We start from the raw sequence: 19649 nt of genomic DNA, 5'->3' as shown, positions 1-19649 counted from the left end.
CAAAAGTGATGGTGTGACAAATCAAATTAGAAGATGGTTCAAACAGTGTAGTCTGGAACAGATTCAAGCAGAGCAGGCAGGGACTTAGGTCTGACATAAACTGAGAATGACAAAAGAGCATGGAGTAGAATATGCTTTCTCCTGAAGTGATCGGTTTGCTGCTTGAGCTGTATCTAATTTTCTAAAATAATTAATTTGATTTGTGATCACCTTTTTTCTGCCCCCCCCCCCCCCTTTTGTTTGAATCCAGCAGTCCTTTGTCAAACAGATCCATTGTTCAAGTGAAATGTGGAAAACCTGTTGGATAAGACTTGCATGTGTGTGGGAAGTGGTAGGGGTGCAAGCATTCTCGTCAAGACCAGTGCTGCTGCTTTAAGTAAAATTGACGAAAGTAGCCATTCAACTCAGAAGAAGCTAGAGAAATGTGCAGAAATCAAATTTATGTCCAGATTAAGGGCTCTTAGGAGTGCTATATATTAAACTCTGTTGATTTGGTGTTCTGGTTTTGTACTATACTTGGCTTTGGTGAACTGACAGCATTTCTTAAAAGATCTATATACTAATTTCACTGGTTACTTGGGATGGTGAGTATTTTGCCTGATGCTTTCAGTTCATTAAAAAGGCCAACTGTGCTTCTTTTCTGTCATGAGTAGGACTTGGGCTGAAATTTCTCAAAATGTTACGTGGAACATTTTTGGTCTTCCGTGTTGTCCACGTAGCTGTATATCATGTGGCTCAGAACTTGTTTGTTTATTTAGTGATTCTCATTCTAATTTTGCTTGGGGCTATTCTTAATGAATGGAAAGCAAAATATCAGAATAGAGCTAAGGGTAAAGATCTGATGACAGCCTGTGGAGTCCTGTTACGTTCTGTTTAATAATAGGTACATAGGACTTAGTCTAGGCTGTTTAAATAAGTGGGAAAATTTATATTATAATCTAACAATATAATCAAACCCTGATCACTACAGGGGTTATAAAAGGCTGTTCTTTGATAAAGTTTGGTAAAAGCAGAACTACCCTGGTTCATTTTGGTTAAGACGCTTCTAGTAACTATGACACTTGCACAGCTAAGATTGAATCTACAAAATTCTAGGGGTAAATGAGAATAAAAGACACAGACAGCTGTTAAGCATATGGTTTGTATTTTGGCATTGCTCTAACTGCCTGAGTTGCAGAAAATTAGCATAAATATTAGTTATCTATTGAATTTGTGTGTTTTCCTGACTCAATGTATATGCTGACCTCTTTTTTTTTTTTCCTCTGCAGAATATGTTTCATTGATTTCTTTTCATGGCTTGCATTTCATACTCTCTTGATTGCTCTATTATAAATAGCTTCAGCTAAATGTATTTCTGATGTATCCAGGTGAAAAACACATTTATGTTCTTTCTTGCAGGGGCTGGTGTTTTCTTCCTTTCTTGTGCTGAAGGAGAGCAGATCAGCTTTCTGTTCGACTGTATCGTCCGCGGCATCTCCCCGACGAAAGGCCCTTTTGGTTTGCGTCCAGTCCTACCAGGTTAATATAGGAACCACAGAGTGACTGAGCAAAGTTGGAACCTGCCATGTCTAGCACTTATTGCTCTGACTGTAAGAACAGCTTGCAGACAGTAAGGGTGCAGAAAGTGCAAAGTGGTTTCCATTCTAAAATGTTAGCAGTGCAGATTTATCCATTGAATGTACCCAGTTTCACCCTGCTGCTCTGGCTCATTCAGATTTCTGGTGATATTGCTATCTTTGGCCTTGTCTTGTTTCATGGTACTAAAGTATGGCCATTGTAAGCTTGTACAATGCAACTTAGAGCTAGGTCTGAGTTAATATTTTTGATGGTTTAATTAGTTGAAACTAGGAAAACTAACTCTTGGGGTATTTTGGATTTATCCCAAACGTTTGGAAAACCTGCCAACCTCAGAAGAAACTTTGTCAGGCCTCAGTTTCAGCTTGGCTGCTTGAGGATTTTTTTTTCTTGGTGTGCAAGGATTAAATTCCTTTTCCTATTTCATGGTAAATATTGTGTGCACTGTAATGTTAAAAAAGGAAATCAGAATCACAGTAAGCCCTGTTGCCTTTTGACTTCAACAGATTAAAAATATAATACAGAGTTGGAATGACTGTCAAACAGAGTAAGAGTGTGGAAAGGAAAGTGCAGAAAGTTATCTGGGAATTGGCAATGGGATATAGCATAATGGGACTGCAGGAACGATGAAGGATGAGGCGGGTTTTAGGAAATGTTTTGAGTTTCTGTTTAAGTGTTAGTTAACAGATGTTTGGCAGAGTTTTATCGCTGTTGTAAGATGAAGATAATCAGTTTGGGAAGGAAATGCGATGGAAAAGATTAGGTGTGGACGTGAAACGTTTTAAACTGCAAAAGGTTTGCTAAGGTAAATACAGTAGACACAAGGCTTGGTTTGTCTCCTCTTTCCCGAAGCTGTAACACTAGGGTAAACAAAGCAACAAAGCAGTGTAGTAGGCAGTAACACCTCATTCTTCTTATGCCATGAGGTGTGTTTGCATAAAGCTAAGAAGAGCATTTAAAAAACAAAGAAAGAAACAAAAAAGCCCCGCAACTAACTTCCCCCCCCCCCCCCCCCCAACACTGCTGATACTTAAAGCTTTGCTAGTGGATGTGCATTTTTCTGCATTTCTAAAACTTTTTCCAAATCTCCACTTAACAAAAGTGTCCAGAAATGCCTACAAGGTCATTTTTTAAAGAAATTTGATTTTATTTTTTGTAAGATGACACATTCTTTGAAAAAGCTTTTGAAGGCCACATAGATGTAAATTTGCATCTTAGTTATCTATTCAGCTCTGGTATTCTCCTTTACTTATTGTCTCATTCAGAAGCTTGCACAGACCTGTTTAAGACACATACGCATATACAATACTAGTGATTCATCCGTAAACTAACTTTCCTTATCAAGTATAATGTTACACAGAACACTCTGTATTGCTTGAGAAGCTCAAGTCTCTACCAGCTGCATGCTGTATCTGGCAAGAGTATTGGAATTCACACAACCTTTTGAAAGGGATATGCTAAATTAGTAAGTCACCTGTACACCTCACGTAGCTAGGTGAAAATCTCCAGACTGGGGATTCTACCAAAGAATATCAACTCCAGGTAATTCATATTTATGGCAGTGAGGAGTGCTACTCAGCCTTAACTGTGCTTTATATATGCAGTATTCTAGTTTTGTATAACTTAATTTGCTTAAAAGCTTTCATAGGAAGAACAATTCTCTCCACAAGCTGCCATTTGAATTTGACTTCTTGCTTTTGACTGTAACTTTCTAACTTAAGCAAGAAATGTACTTGAATAACTATTAGATAGTCCCAAGAAAGGAAAACATGGAGAAAATGACTTAATGTGGTGGAGAAAAAAGTCAGATTGACAGTGTTGTTGGGCTTCAGTGCACAAAGAGCAACTATGATTATGCTGTCAGCATTTGCTTGGTTTATCTTTACAAAAGGATAATGAATGAAGCCAGTGGCTTCATATGTACAAACACCTCACTGAACAACGTGGTTAAATGGAACACTCAAATATATTAGCTTAAGTATGAAATTAACAGGGAATGATAGACACTAGTTTGAAGACGAGGACTGGAAAATGGGCATTTTTTTGCTTCTTTACTTGCTGTAGTGATTCTTAAAGAAAATGTAAAATGCTCAGTGTCCAAAAGGAGCTTGTAAACTGCATGTACAAGTTTGCTCAAGTACAATAGTCACATCCTCATTTCAGGATTTTAGGTTTTAAAAATGAAATTTATTTCTTTAAAATCTTGCTGTTCTTATAACATTGATGCACATAATTACTGTGTGCATTTGTTATACTATCTTTACAACACATTTTGAATGAAAATGCCATGGAGTAGAACTTGCAAATGTGACCGACCATTTTAAGATAGCAAAATCTAGCCTGATTTCTTCTAACTGACCCTGCTTTGAGCATCAGGTTGGACTAGAGAATTCTGAAGATTCTTTCCAACCTGAATTATTCTGTGATTTCTTGGAAATATATACCAAATGAATGTGAATATTATCATGATAAAAATAATTCCATTATGTGTACATACAAAATAAAATGGTAAAGGAAAAGAACATTAGCTGTTTTACACTTTACCACTGTGTGGTGGTGCTTATTTTGGGAGCCCATTAACTTAGCTAAATTGTACCAAAATACAGTTTGTTTGTTAAAGGCTGCATAATCAGGTCTCAAATTTAAGACATGACATTGAGTGGGAATCCAAAGGTAGAACACATATCTTTAGATGTTTTTAGGCAGTGTGTAATATCTTAATAATGGATTAGAATGAATGACAGGAGGTCTTTCAGTGGCTTATTTTTCCCAGCTGCTAGTTGAAAAATAATTGCTGTAAGTGGCTACGTAGTCTTTTTTTTCCCTCCTCTCCTTGAGAAGATATTTAAAAAATAAACCATAGAGTTTTGTGTTCTTGTCTTGACAGAAGCCTGGATATTGACAGAATACTGAATCACTTATTGCATGGTTTGTAATCTATACTAAATTTGCATGCATATTATTTGAGAAATGTTTGTTTATCAGGTGTGTGTTGAATTCCTTCTTTTCAATACCAAGATTTATTCGGAATTCTAAACATGAACACAGCAATAGCTGAACAGTTTATTAGTGTTATCTTTTGTTACTTGGGCAGATCTGTACCCTGTAAGTTTGACTAAGGCTAAGAGCCTAGACTTGCAGGTTGGAGAGACTCAAAGTGTAATGTCAATAGTCTTGATGCTCTCTTTTAATTGTGGAAGCTTTTTCAGGCTGTTTTGTGACTGACTGGAGAATGTGCAGTGCTGCTTGCTGAGGATTTATCTGATGCTCTTTCTTTTTGTTGAAGCTTGATACACCTTTGACCACTGCAAGACAGCTCTGTGGCTGCCTTCAGCAGTATCTGTACCAAGTGGATCCTCCTCAAACTTATAGGACACCCTTGCATTCCTCCAGACATCTTACAAGGTGTGGAGATGTTAGAATGAAGGTGAGGGTCCAGGCCTGATTTGCAAATTTGACTACAGTTACAAAGGAAGAAAGGGCAGACATCCAGCATAACTTATCTAACATTGTTTAGTGGAGTAATTAGTCAGTGTTGCATTTTAAAGATGCATATGATCAAGATTACCTTAGGTAGCTGCTGATTTAACTTGACACAGTACATTCTTCCTGACAGGTGCTTCCCCACGAACCTCCGAACTTTAAATTATGGTGACAATTTATTTGTGTATTACCAAAGTATTCTAAATCTCCCACGATGAGCAGCTGATGAGGCTCTATTGAATAGCAACCAACGTAAAGTAAAAATAAAATCTCCATCAGAGACATTTTTAGTCCAGCCAAATTTGATTTAATGCTTCCCATTTGCCTCGAAGCAGTGTTCAGGAAAATTTCAATAATTGCCTTAATGATTTTTCTTTATAGCAAGGAATCTATTTCTGGTTGAGAAATATGGTTGACAAAGCATTTTCTTAACTGAAGGACTTCAGTGAATCTAGCTGCCTGGATTCCATGGGAGTAAATTACGTTATAGGATACGTTTGTCCTGAGTTTGGGAAATTAAGGTTCCAAATTGCTCTTAGAGTTGTTGGAACTGCTGCAGGATGTTGTGTGGGCTGAAGCTGCCTGAACTTCCTTGGACAGCTGTCTTGATACCCATCAAGTTACTGGTGTCCTCCTGAGTTAGTAACATGACAAATTATTCCACAGTTATTTAGAGGCTTTGAGGTACAACTGTTGATGAAAGAAGAAAACAGCTTGTTTATACCGTTCATTTTTTTAAGCCTTATTTATAGGCTGATATGAAAGAGAGCCCAGAGAGGCTGTGGATGCCCCATCCCTGGAGGTGTTCAAGGCTGGGTTGGATGGCGCCCTGGGACACCTGGTCTAGTACCAGATCTGGAGATTGGTGGCCCTGCCTGTGGCAAGGGGATTGGAACTTGATGATCCTCGGGGTCCCTTCCAACCTAAGCTATTCTGTGATTCTATGAAAGGATATTATAGATTATGCCCTCCAGTTAGGGCTGGTCTCTAAAATGTGACTGCCAGTGACTTCAGTCCTTTGTCTGCTTGTATGAAAACCTTGTGAATAGTGATGGATAAACTATAACCAAAAATTCTTGTGTAAGAGCCTACTTCTTCTTGGGAATGGGTATTGTCCATCCAATAGATGTCTTGCTTATTAGCAGAGAACTTTTAAGTTAAATGTAAAACGAAGGCTGCAGTAAAACTGATGAACAGTTGTAATTAACATCTAAGACTTCTAAGTTTACGTATACATGGTAGATTTGAAGCTGTTTCTCTAGAAGTCTCCTAGTGTATAATGAAAAATCCAACCTGTTTTCCAAAAGATGAGCAAAGAGAGGTCAGAGCACATAACTATGAACCCGATTTTCAGATAGCAGTTTCTATCTCATGAGCAATGGGGCAAAGGCTGTCTACTTGTCCAACTTAGGGAGGAGAAATTTAACCCCAGAATGATCAGACTCGTTGAAGAGACACCATGCCTAGGGAATCCATGTTGCTGGGTGAAACCTATGGTGTTTAGTAGCTGTGTGTTAGCTGACGGGGAAGATTGCTTATAAAAGCGGTTGAACATTTGAAATGCAGAATTTGATGATTTACTTACAATTTCCTCCCATCTTGTGTTTATCCAAGGCCATTCTTACAGGATCAATTTCTTGACCTTTTTAAAAAATTATCTCATTTATAACATGTTTTCCCTCTTCAAAAGGGATGATAGTTACTAAAAAGCTTATAGTTACGTATGTGAAAAATCTATGTGCATCAACAGTCAAATTTCTGAGGAAAGTGGAAGGATCTTTCCTACTGACAGTTCTGTTGTTGCAAGGGTTGGTGTCTGTTGCATTTTGGTTTGACTCATTTACTGGTCTGTTCTGCCGACTTTTTTTTCAAAGTGCTCATAGAACCTTTTTGGACATACAAATATTTAACTACTTACAGTAGAGTAACTGGAGCAGAATACATCTGAAAATAGATTCAAGCAGCAGCCTGTAACAGTGTTTGCCAACGAGATGATCCTTGCATAGACCTGTCTGAGTTGCAGCTTTGGTGCTGGTGGCCAAATCTTATATCTGCCTTTGGCAGAGATCCACATGGAAGCACTGGGAGGTTTTGTCTGAGTAAGCAGTTACACAGGTTTGAACTAGTCAGTACTTAACATGAGATGTATTGCAGGAGAAATAGGAATGGAAACCTGAAGGAAAAAAAAGTATAGTCCTCTTTTCTGTTCTAGAAGTTAGACTGGGAGGGTGCCAGACACTGACATCAAATACAGTTGGAGATGGGAGACACAGAGGTCACAGGCACTTTTGATCACATTGTTGCCCTGTCCCTGTTAGCATTTCCAGCATATGCTGTTATGGCAAGACTGTGTGTATGCCTGGCTTGCTCTGCTAACCTTATCCAGATTGCAGATTGCTAAAGATGGAGAACTTCATTATGTGCAGAAAAAAATTCAGCACTGTCACTTCTGCTGCTGTGATGTGCTCCCACTTATCCTGGACCATTCAGAAAGTGGGAATGGAGTCAAAGAGGAGAAATATAGCAGCTAGGTTCTCTGATAGTTAACAATACAGGGACTCCTATGGAGCTTCAGCTTGCCTGGAAAAGCCGTTTCCCTTGATCATGAGCTTGCTTTGAATGCTGCATTGCCAACATCAAACTGAAGTCTTTTAAAATGGAAAGACTTGGGCTGAAAAGGAAACTTCTTTCATCGTTTCAACTATTTTTTTTTAATTTGTTTTACTAACTTAACCACAGCAATGGGTAGCCCTTTGCCGTTGTGAAGAAGCTAATCTGTTTTATCTGTCATTAATTACTTTTCCTAAATAATTATGAAGGCTACTGAAACTTCTGCCCAGGGAGGCAATTGAGTCACCATCCCTGGAGGTGTTCAAGAAATGTTTAGATGTTGTGCTAAGGGCCATGGTTTAGTGTGTAAATATTGGTGGTAGGTGGACGGTTGGTCTAGATAATCTTGTAGGTCTTTTCCAACCTTGGTGATTCTGTGATTCTGATAATGAGCACATTAGCAGACAATATCCTTTGCAGTTTCTGAACATGACACAAGTGTCAGTGCCACTTGAAGAAATCTGCAAAATTTCTTTGGGGATGATGGTTACTTTTGACATCTGGCTTTATTGCTGTGTCCAGTTGGAAGCAAAATTGTTTATAGGAGACCGTACTGTTTTTCTGATGAAAATTCTTCCACGTTCTGTATAACAATTGGTCTTTCTCTTTCTTTTGAAATAGAAAGGAACCTTCAGTGAAGCAGTTTTAGCTGCAACGGCAAACTCACTAAAATGCGGGAAGAAAATCCCCTACATAGTACTGTGTTCAGTTTTGAGCCCCTCACTGCAAGAAAGACATTGAGGCAGTGTGCCCAAAGAAGGGCAACGAAGCTGTGAGTTGTCTGGAACAGAAATCTTATGAGGAATGACTGAGGGTGCTTGGATTATTTAGTCTGGAGAAGAGGAGGCTCAGGGGAGACCTTATCCCTGTCTAAAATACCTGAAGGGAGATTGTAGTGAGAGAGGGGCAGCCTCTTTTCCCAGGTAGTTAGTGACAGGACAAGAGGTAGTGGCTTTAAATTGCTGCAGGGGAAGTTCAGGTTGGATATTAGGAAAATTTCTTCTATGTAAGAGTGGTGATGCATTGGAACATGCTGCCTAGGGAAGTGGTGGGGTTGCCATCCCTGGAGGTGTTCAAGAAAAGGGTAGATGGGTCACTGAGTGACGTGGTTTAGTGGACATGGTGGTGATAGGTTTACGGTTGTTGTAGATGATCTTTAGAGGTCTTTTCCAACCTTAATGATTCTATTATTCTATTTTAGTAGTGTTTTTGTACTTCTATTTTATCTTGTATTGGATAGGCAGACAGAGTCCCCTGTGTGATTCTTCACCTTTGACTTCTGGACTTAGTGGCCTTCTAAACATCAAACTTGAATGCAATGTCTTTCTAAATAGATGATCTAGATCAGTTATAAGGGTGTCAAATAGTTAATTACTATATTATGATTTTTATATTTGCAGGGTGAAACAGTTCTAGTCATTATTGATGATGAAATTCCTAGTGAGTTCTGTGAAATGAAGACACATTTTTCAGGTCGCTTATTATCACTCTTATAGATCTGCTAATTATTCCTGTAGCTATTGTCTCTTGTGCCGTGCCTTTCAGGGCTTGTGGTAAACCCTACAGATTCTAGGTACAATTTTGAAACTCATTGACACTTAAAATTATGACTGATTGTGTTGCATTTCTTCAGGATTCTCTATTTTTATGGCAGAATGTCCCAGGCATTTCCCAATCAGTGTTTTCCCTGTCCTGCAACACAAAAATAGAGTATCTAACGTTTACGTATCTTTTCCATGTCTTTTCTTTTGATTTATTTATTGTATGTTCATTTTAAAGATCCAACTACAAATCCAGCATACTCAGAAGAAAGATTGGCTCATGAAGCTTTGCAACTAGAGAAGCGCTTGAGTTTGCTGTCCCACACAAGTCGCCAGGGCAGTGGAGGTAAGAAATTCCTTTAATTAAATAAAGATTGGTGGTGTTACCTTCTTTTCTAGGCTGTAGCAATGAGCCATGTATATGTAATTATAAGGTGGTGAACTTAAGAGAAAAATAATAGAACAATGGTCAAGATATTTCATTTAGGGTATTCGTGTCCATGGCTACTTCGGTCACTGCTGAGTAATGTGGTTTGTGACTAAATGCCACTGACCCTTGTGGAGGTCTCTCTTAGGTAGATAGAGCTATTAGACTGATGTAACGTGACAGAAAAGCATGCCTGTTTTTCTTTTTTTTTAAATCTATTCTCTCTTGTCTGATATGTGGCCAAACTTCATGTACATTCCCTGCTTGAGATGTACTTGAATCTGTGACCCTCTCTTCCTAACAATCCTCAGAGAACAAGGAATCACAAAGAGAACTTTTCATATTCTGTCGAGTTTTGCACAGGAAAATTCATAGAATCATAGAATGGCTTGGGTTGGAAGGAATCTCAAGGATCATCAAGCTCCAACCCCCCTGCCACAGGTAGGGCCACCAACCTCCCCATCTAATACTAGACCAGGCTGCCCAGGGCACCATCCAACCTGGCCTTGAACACCTCCAGGGATGGGGCATCCACAGCCTCTCTGGGCACCTTGTTCCAGCACCTCACCACTCTCATAGTAAAGAACTTCCCCCTGCTATCCAACCTAAATCTTCCCTCCTCTTCAACTTAAAACCCTTTCCCCTTGTCCTGCCATTATCTACCCTTTCAAACAGTTGATTCCCGTCCTGTTTGTAGGCTCCCTTTAGGAAGGCTGCAATGAGGCCACCACACAGCCTTCTCTTCTCCTGGCTGAACAAGCCCAGCTCCCTCAGCCTGTCTTCACAGGGGAGGTGCTCCAGCCCTCTGAGCATCTTTGTGGCCCTCCTCTGCACTCCGGAAAATTAAACGTTCATGGGAAATTATAATAACAAGACTGTCCCTATACGCTTTGGGGGTCATTTGCCTGAATCTGGACATCTAGACTTGGAGAACATGTAGCTCTCAGCTGTAGTTAGTACACTTCATATAAGATTGTGGGAGAGCTTCCCTTCCAAAATTCTAAAATATTTAGCCTGGAAAAGTGATTTCAAAGGCATTAAAGAATCTTATTATATATCTATACCTGTATATCTCTCTGTGAGTATATACTTGTGAGTGTATTTTTGACAGTAGATAACTATTTTATTTAGTGGGTATTTTTCTTCAGACGCTGGACTTATTGCTGAGAACTACGCTAATAGTTTTGTAATTCAAGTCTTCTGTCTAGATGGCAGCATGATTTAATCCCTAGAGTTACACTTCTGTAGCGGGGTCACAAGCTAGTGTCAAGCAGTGGGCACTAGGGGAAAAGAAAGGATTAGATTTCAAGGGATAAATGTTGCTATTTTGTGTTAGTGTAAAACAAGAATTGCTCTGTGGAGAGTAGGAAAATTGTTCTAAACTTTTCCTGTAGCAACTAAGAACAGAAATAGTTTAGTAGCACCAGAAGCTCAGATTATTGTCTTTTAGTGTGGATATTATGGAGAAATATGGTGTTGGAGACAGCAGAGAACAGGACAGCCTCAAGTTTGATTTTATTTTTCTGCCTCTAACATGCATTTTGATGTCATTCAGTTAAGACTTAAATAGAGAAAAAAGTACAACAATCTTTTGGTTCATTCAATTCAAATAGAAATTTTGAAATCTTTTATATGCTTTTGGGTTACATTAACAAATTTGTGGTCTTTTTTTTTGTTTTCGGAGCATCCTCAGCTATTCTGAAAATTTGTGAATATTCCCTGTGATATAAGACAGAAGTATCTAAAATAAAGCTAATTAACTGTACAGGAGTGAATCACATTTAAAAGGGGGAGAGCTGGATGCATCAACTCTAAAAATTTAGCCCTGAATGCAGTGTATTCCACAGTGTGGTAGGGTTATGTTAAAATATTATTTGCCTGTTGTTTTACTAGTGGGTTTGGGAACGATTGCAGGAATTATGGCATTCCAACAGAAGCTCCCCTTACAAAGCAGATGGAATCTCAGGGTCCTTGCTGTGTTTACTTGCCCTGCTTCCAGTCTGTGTGTTGTTTTAGACATGGGCTGATCTCTTTTCTTTTTTTTTTTCTTTCTTTTTTTAGGAGATGATCGAAGTCTTTCAAGCTCATCTTCAGATACCAGCCACTCGGATGTTAGTGTTGGGAGCAGACTGACAATTTGGCCAGAACAGTCTTCAGCCAGCACTTCACAAGAGAGTCATGGACTGGCAGCTGCAAAGGGCATTCATCTTGGGGAGGAAAAGATCCATCCAGACGGGGCACGTGGCACCACTAAACCACCTCCGAAGCCCCTCCGATCCAGACAGCTACAGGAGATAGGTCGTCAGAGTTCTTCTGACAGTGGAATAGCTACTGGTAGTCACTCTTCTTACTCTGGAAGCTTCTCTTCCTATGCTGGGAGCTTGGACATCTGCCATGGCGATGAGTTTGGATCATTGCTTAGCCTGCCATTGAACTTTCCTTCGGATCAGAATTTGTGTACTTGTCCTCACAGTGAGCCTCAGAGAGGAGTGGGATCAGAGTATCAGGTTCCCAGCTCTCTCAGACATATTTATGATATACCCAGGAGTTTGGTACAGGCAGCTGCTAAAGATGTGCAACCCAAGAGTGCAGATTCCACGCTACCCAAGGACCAGGCCCTGCCTCCTCATGGTGCTAGTGATCCAAAACTGCTACTTCCACACTTAGAAGCACAGAGGGCACCAGAGCACAGCCAGGACAGAGGGAGGTCGTCATCTTTACTCCCAGAGAGCACCAAAGACTCAAGTAATGAGGCGTGTGTGGATTTTGTTTCGAGGTGGTCAGATACAAAACCACCAGGACAGGTGTCAGACTCCAAAAGTAGTGAGTTAGCGCCACCTAGTGGAGCCTCAGCTGACCCCTATGACACATGTAGCCCCCACCTTGGGATGACAAGAGCTCTTTTTTCAGCTTGTCCAATCTGTGGTGGACTAAAGGTAAATACCTAACGCTGAGCAGTTGCTAACAAGCCTTACTTAATATAGCATGTTTAATTTAAAATGGCTTAACTTACAAGTCACCTTATTTCCTTTATTATCTTAATAGGTAATTAAGTTTGTATTGTTTATGTTCAAGTTGAGAGGCTTCGTACGTGGTTTCCTCAAAATCTGTACCTGATCAAGAGAATACTTGAATAATACAGCCCATCAATCATTGATGTTAAATTGACCATTTTTTTTTCTTTGAGTGTATGCAAATAGCTTGCAGTGACAGAGATAAAAATTTCAAAGGCTCATGAGAGGGCTGAATTTGTCCTGTAGTAATTAGTCAGTTTGGAGAACACTGATCTGTCTTGCTGCTGGTATTTCAAAAGGCAAAAGTTGGAGGCCATGTGTGCTCCTCTTTAGAGTGGCCGTAGTATATATATATTTTTTCATGTTTTTCTTTATTGTTGTAATTTGTGAGCATGTGTTGCACAAGAAGAAGTCAGATTAGTGAAGCTTCTTACTAGGGAAAGAGAATATAGTCTGGTTAGCACAGCAATCCATGACAAATCACCTGGTTTATTATTATATTTATAACTGACCACTGAGAGATGCTTTAGTGGAAGTATACAAAAATCCATTCGTGATCTACTAACTGGGCAGTGTATTTGCAGGGAAAGTTATTTTTGATCACCAGTCACAGAAGATACAGAGATTCATATGCTTTTTTTCTAAACACATTTGTCAATATCTGTGACTATGATTTTATTCCCTAGAGTTCTTTCTGAACCCTGTTAAATTCTTGGCTTTTTTTTCACAGAAACTTTTCTACAGGGCATGGAGAAAATATTTGTTTTTATCTATTCTGGAGAACGCTTTAGTTTTGATAAGCAAGATGAAGGTAAAACTGTTGGTGAGCTGTTGAAATGTTGGTAAGGTCAGGGAGCGTGCTCAAATTAGGAACACGTGAAATGGGGATTCAGCAAGACTTCTGTATGAAGAATTAAGTACTGTGGTTGAATTGTGTTTTTTTTTTTAATTCAGCATGTGGGATTACATAAATCACTGCTATTTGAAGGACTTGAATACATAGGAAGTTATAAAATGAATTAAAAGATTGTAGACTTGAGGGGCAGTTTTTCTTCTTGTGGTATTTTACGCATTTGCATCATTGGCTGTGTTTGTGTCTGAAAACTAGAAAATCCTTTGTGCCTGAGGTGCTTGTGTAGCATCTGTAACTGCAGTGTGTGAGCAGCTTGGACATTGTCCTGTACTTGTGGCATCTGGGAGGTAGGAAAAGGCTCGAGTAGCAGGATAAGGTTGTGTCTACGTTCATTGTTAGGATCAGTGTACTTCCAAGGCCATCTTGGCAAGCCCTCCAGCCTCATTTTGAAAGCTTGACTGGATGCAAGGGCTGAGGTTCAGCCTCCAGCTTCTGCTCCTTCTGCGCTGAGGAGAACAGTGTTTCTGCTGCTGGCTTTTTGTGTCTGCTGTCTTAGTCAAAAAGAGGTTGGGAAGAATGCTTGAAACCAATTCCTAGAAGGTCTCTACTCTGAGAAAACTAAGCCCCAAGATGGCTTTGTTTTAGGCAGCAAGGGAAGAATTTGTTGGCGTGGAGTTAGCTCACATGGTCTAAATGTTTGTGGGTGATCTCATTTGTCACTTTAGACATGAATTTATCGAAGCTTACCCTGGACACCTGTGGCAGACAGGCAACTGAAAGTAAGGATTCTGTTCTATTACTCAGAACATTTAAAGGCAAAATTATGCTGCTCCTTCTTTAACCGCCTGTTTGCTTCCATGATGTACACAGCCAGATCTTTTATTTTTATATATATTTAAATTAGTGTATATGTATAAAAAGATATCTATTTATTTTTTGTGAAGACCTGACAGGTTTCACATTGATTCTAGTGACCTATTAACATTAATTGGTAAGAATGTCAGGAATAGTTGCTATTTAAGCAAATGTTGCGATAGAGAGACACTGATATGACTCTTAGAAACTTTTTTTTTCTAATGTTTTCACATGATGTGCATGCCTGCTTTTTTTTCCTTTCCCTTTCCTCTACTCTGCTGAAAGTACTTGGGAAGGAACTTTCATTAAAAGGAATGATTGGACTTATTTTCATTTTGGAAAGAGAAAATAACTTTTAGATATATTGTTTTAAACTGTCAAAATAAGTTATTTTATCAGTATTTAATGGACACCTTGGCTTTTCTCATGATGAATACAGTGAAAGCACAAATCCATGTGTTTTAACTAAAATAATTATTATTTCTCATGCTTTGAACAGAATTCATTTGAGATATAGTTCAGGCCAAGAGGAGTTCATTTATGAATTAATGAGACACCAGGTTTCACATGGACTCAAATTTGTGTTCAAAAGGCTTTACTGGGCCAGTGTTTGGAGTGCCTTTGCAATTTCAAATTAAGCTGTTAATTAAATTGTGATGATGTTTTTTAAATGCCTGCTATTTAAAGTGAGTGAATAGAAGGAAGCCTATAGCAGTAATAAAGCAGGTATGCATTTGTTTTCTGCCCTGGATGTAAACTATGGCGAATCAAGGTTAGATTTGGGCATGTCATCTTTGTGTTGGAGTTCAGCATGTGAAGAGCTGGAGGCATGCTGCAGAGTGCAAACGTGCATATGTTGAAGTAATGGTGGCACTGGTGATGGTTTAGATAGATGGATTAGATAGACTGACTAGTTTAGGAACCACCTGCTCTGCTAGTGACAAAGTTGATGATGAACGTAGGGAGATTACCAAGGTTCAAACAAAACAGGAGAAGGAAGCCTTTCTGTTTCACTCTGGATGAAGAATAGCACAAGCATGAAAGAAACTACTAAATTTTGCTTTTTTATTTCTATATTGTATTTCATATCATGTGTTGGGGATTAATAAGTATATATACAGGGTGTTTTGCTTTCCGTTGTATATTGCTGCAGTGTGCACAAGATGTCCCTCTTTATAACCTTTGCAAGGTGTATCTTCTGCTATGTAATTTTTGCCTAGGTGGTTTCAATGCTATAGATTAATGCTAAGATGAAATCTTTGTGTATTTTAAGAATATTTCAAGCTCAGAATGTTGGATTGTTGTGGGATTTCTAAGTAAGCTACGGAGATTTTATTATTAGACTTATTCAATTTTCAGCTACTTAGCTGATATTAATTTGAGGAATAGCATTACACTGTACGGTTGTTTCTCTGTAACTTCATTTGATGCTGTAGTTTGAGAAACTGTCAACATTTTTTTATAGGGTGTCTATTTTTTTTTTTACACCGCCACTGTTTGTAAATTTTCTTAGAAGTCTGAAAAATAAAATTCTTTTCCAACTGGTTTTGTCCTTTTCCATCTGACAAGTACTGCTTTTCTTTTTTCCTTGCTTTTTGTCCCCTGACCTTCACCTTCTTGCAGTTTGAACTAATATGGAATGATTATGGCTGTCTGTTCATACTGCTCAGTGTTGTGCTCAAATCACTGTTGACAGCTCAAAACGTGCCTTTCAGTAGAAATTACTTTTATATATTTCTGTATTACTCTAAACTCATATTTATGTTAGTTGGAGTTCTTACGTACAGGCTTGATTACAGCTTCAGTAGTTAACTTGCCATGATGGAGGAAAAAGGAAAGCATCAGTTTGTATGTATCTGTGATTATCAACCCTGCACTGGTATTCAGCCACCTATTTTAGTTGATCATTTAAAAACGCCAAATTCTCCTTGGAGACAGTTGTCCTAGATTAGGAGCAGATCTACCAAAATCCTCTGTGATATATTTGTATGGTTCCTGCTGTCACAATAACTGTGCCTCAAACTTTGAAGAACCCAGCTTGCTACATGTCTGTAGTAAGCTGAAACACAGGAATGCTGTGGTCAAGATGCATGAAGGATCTTAGGGACTTCGTTAAGTAGCAGAATCTACTGCTCTGAATGGCTATTATCTCCCTAAATAGTGTAGGGAGGTCTGACACCTGCCCTGGAAGGATGTGGATTGCTACTTACATGGGGAGTTGCTTTGATTAGCTGATAGGAAAAATATCCCATTTAGTCTGTTCCTTAGAAACTGCTTTATTTTATATTGTATTTTGCATGTGGATGTGTGTACTGTTATTCTTGAGCAGGCATTTATGCAGCACTATGGGTCCCTGCAGGGATTTTTAATCAAATGCAATCTTTGGCGAGTGCAGTCTATGAGTAGACCTAGAGCTATGAATATCTCTGTTTCTGTTGTGCAATGTAGACCAGGGAGATGAAGCCTTGAGAAGGCTAGATCTTGCCTGGACTGATCTATCAAGATCATGAGCTGCCTGTGGCTGAGTTGGGAATACCACGTCAGTCTTCTTGTACAAGACTCTTAAACTTGGATTTTCTCCCTTCATTGTAGATGCTGCTTTTGAAAGCGGTGAAGTGTAAACTTCTGTTTTGTTGAGATACAGCAGCTGCAGGCTACGTTGTCACATTCATGTAACTGAGAATGATCCCACTCCCCCCCGTTTTTTTTTTTTGGCTTTTAATCAGGTAGTAGTATTAAAATAGATACTAAAGACACCACACTATGTTGTTATATACCACTTAAATGTAGCTGTCTTTTCCTGTTGCAGACATTACCTCTTTCTCCATGAGGTTTGAACATCTTATGTTTATCTTGCAGCATGTTTATTTTCCTGCTTTCTCTTAAAGTGTAGGAATGTAATTACTAATAATCATGCACCTTTCTTATTTATTTTCAAAGGTTTTATTTTTTTAAATATAGGTTTATGTTGATGTGTGATGCTGTAACGTTTTATGCCTCCTCCCACCTTCAAAAGAAGCTCCACGCTGTTTCCTGGAGAAACATCTTCCTCAGTGGAGAAAGATGCATTTATCATCTTTTATGTTTCTTCTCCTACTTGTACTTCTGCTTTAATCTCAGAGCTCTGGGCAGTTAGGCAACACACATGCTGTCAAAACTATAAAAGGAACAGTTCACACCTCAGAAGAATCTGGAAGTCAGGAGAGCTGGTATTACTGACCTCAGCAACAATGTGTTTGTGAGGCTCTCTTCTGTTCTGGTTACTGCTGATTCTGGGCACTATTGGTTTTTGTCGTGAACTAGAAAGCTTGCTTTGTGCTTTCTTTTCAGATTTAATTCCACTTGTTTTTGTTTAAGTCCTGACTGTGAAAGTTAAACCTGCAGTTAGGTGCATCTTCTGTAACATGTATCACTGCTGAACGAGGAAAGTATGTGCTGGACAGTTTCATAATCATTTCTATTACAATTACTGTAAAAGGCTCTGAAACTTTTACAGTAAAGTAGTGTTGTGTTTTTTAACTTTTCATAAATCTGAAGAGCTCTTTAAAGACACTGAATTCCCCACAACATCTTTTTGAAATAGAAGAAATCCATGATCATTGCTGTCCTTGACAATGAAATGCAGTCATTTTTGGTGCTGGTTGTGCTGACAAAAGCATACAGCACCATCCAAACCAGAGGTGGAGCAAAAAGTATATTGTCCAGTTTAAACTGGCAGAGGAAAGGGACAAGAGAGAAGTGAGAGGAGTGTCAGATGCAGAGCTTGATTTGCTTTGTTTTCCCTTTTGCGGTTTTAGCTAGGACTGCCGCAGAGTTGACTGCCTTCCTTTTACTGAAGTTCTTTTGGGTCTGTTTATGCACTATTTTGAGATGTTGCTTATCAGCAGTTTGCAGAGAAACGAGGATTTATTTTTTTTCTTGCCATTATTTTTTCTTGTCATTATTTTGTACGATGCTATAATGCTTGTTTGCAATAAGCTTTACTCCCATATAACCAAGAAGAGACCTAGCTTCTATTTTACTTTGCTATTGCTGATAAGGGCTCATATAGATGACCAAATCCTTGCCTAAGAAGGTCACCTAATGGAAGTGACTTTGGGTTTGAGTTATCACAGTGAAATAGAAGACATGCCCGTCCTACAACATTTGTGCAGATTATTTTTGGCACTATCCTCAGATCTAGATAATAATACTGCTCTTGGCACTTCTTGAGATCAGACATTAAGTGAAACACATACCATGTGGTCTGCAGTGGGGAAGGAAGTGCCTGCCACAGAAGTACTGGTAAGTGAAATGATAATAATGTCAAGATGGCATATTTCCTACATGCTTTGGATGTAGACAGCATAGCTCAGCAGAACTCATTCTTTTGCACTAAGCAGAAATGTTTCTGGATTGCTTTTCTCTCAGGGACTCAATGAAGACATTGATAAACCACAGTACTGACCTTTTATCCATTGGAATGAATAAATAGGAAAATCTACTTCCTGCTCTGAATACAATCAGGCTGGATAATAGCTTTTGTTATTACTACAGCTGGCAACTACTACTTCTGTTGGGAGCAATAGCTTTTCAGAAGAGAGAGAAAGAAATGTTTTGAAGGAGATGGTGTCCAACAATGAAAGCTGGAAAAATTACTCCCTTTGTAATGTGGGATTTGTGTTGATTGGTTTCTTCTGTTTTGGTTTTGATCCAGTTGTAAAGAGACTCATCTGATTGCTGGCAATCTGGCCAAAATGGGAAAGGGGAAGGTTTCTTCCTATCTCTTCCTTCTCTCTCTCTCTCTCTCTCTCTCTCTTTCTCTCTCTCTCTCTTTTTTTTTTTTTAAATTAGAAGTCCTATAAAGTATTACCAGACAACATTTTCTGTTTTCATTTTCAAAAAGGGAGAAAGTAGAATTCACCTGCAGAGGCAGGCATCACAAAAAGATTAGGAATAGGTGAAAGCTCAGAGGGAAGCAAATAAGCAGTGCCAACCTGGATTGATTCTGAGGTTTGACTCCCAAGTGGTTCATTTCCTTCTGTAATATGGTAAACAAAGTCAGTTTAAAAAAAAAAAAAAAAAAAGTATCACTTGACAATTATTTCTGCAACTTGATGGTAACATTTACTAATATTTTATTTTTAAGATCATGGATTGAAGAAGGCTATACAGAAAATACCCTGTTTTGAATAAAGTTCAGTGATACTGAGGTAATTGCACAGCACAGGAAAGGAATTGGTGAATGTCGGCAGGATAGCAATCATTTGGATAGGATATCTGGAGGTTTGACAGCAGCTTACTCTGAGTGG

The 19649-nt window shown here is 38.8% G+C and overlaps 1 protein-coding gene across 2 annotated transcripts in view; it reads left to right on the top strand.

Moving 5' to 3' along the window:
- The window catches only part of DOK7 (docking protein 7), a 63647-nt gene that overhangs the window by 14994 nt on the left and 29004 nt on the right, over nt 1-19649 (top strand). For both annotated transcript variants that reach the window (XM_021396260.1, XM_021396261.1), the window contains exons 5-7: nt 1399-1518; nt 9448-9555; nt 11698-12572. In XM_021396260.1, the coding sequence (XP_021251935.1) occupies nt 1399-1518; nt 9448-9555; nt 11698-12572 (1103 nt within the window). The remainder of the gene's footprint in view (nt 1-1398; nt 1519-9447; nt 9556-11697; nt 12573-19649) is intronic.

Source organism: Numida meleagris, chromosome 4, assembly GCF_002078875.1.
Source record: "Numida meleagris isolate 19003 breed g44 Domestic line chromosome 4, NumMel1.0, whole genome shotgun sequence".
NCBI classification, from domain to species: domain Eukaryota; kingdom Metazoa; phylum Chordata; class Aves; order Galliformes; family Numididae; genus Numida; species Numida meleagris.
Note: the sequence above shows the minus strand (reverse complement) of the source record. Positions and strands in the feature narration are given on the sequence as shown.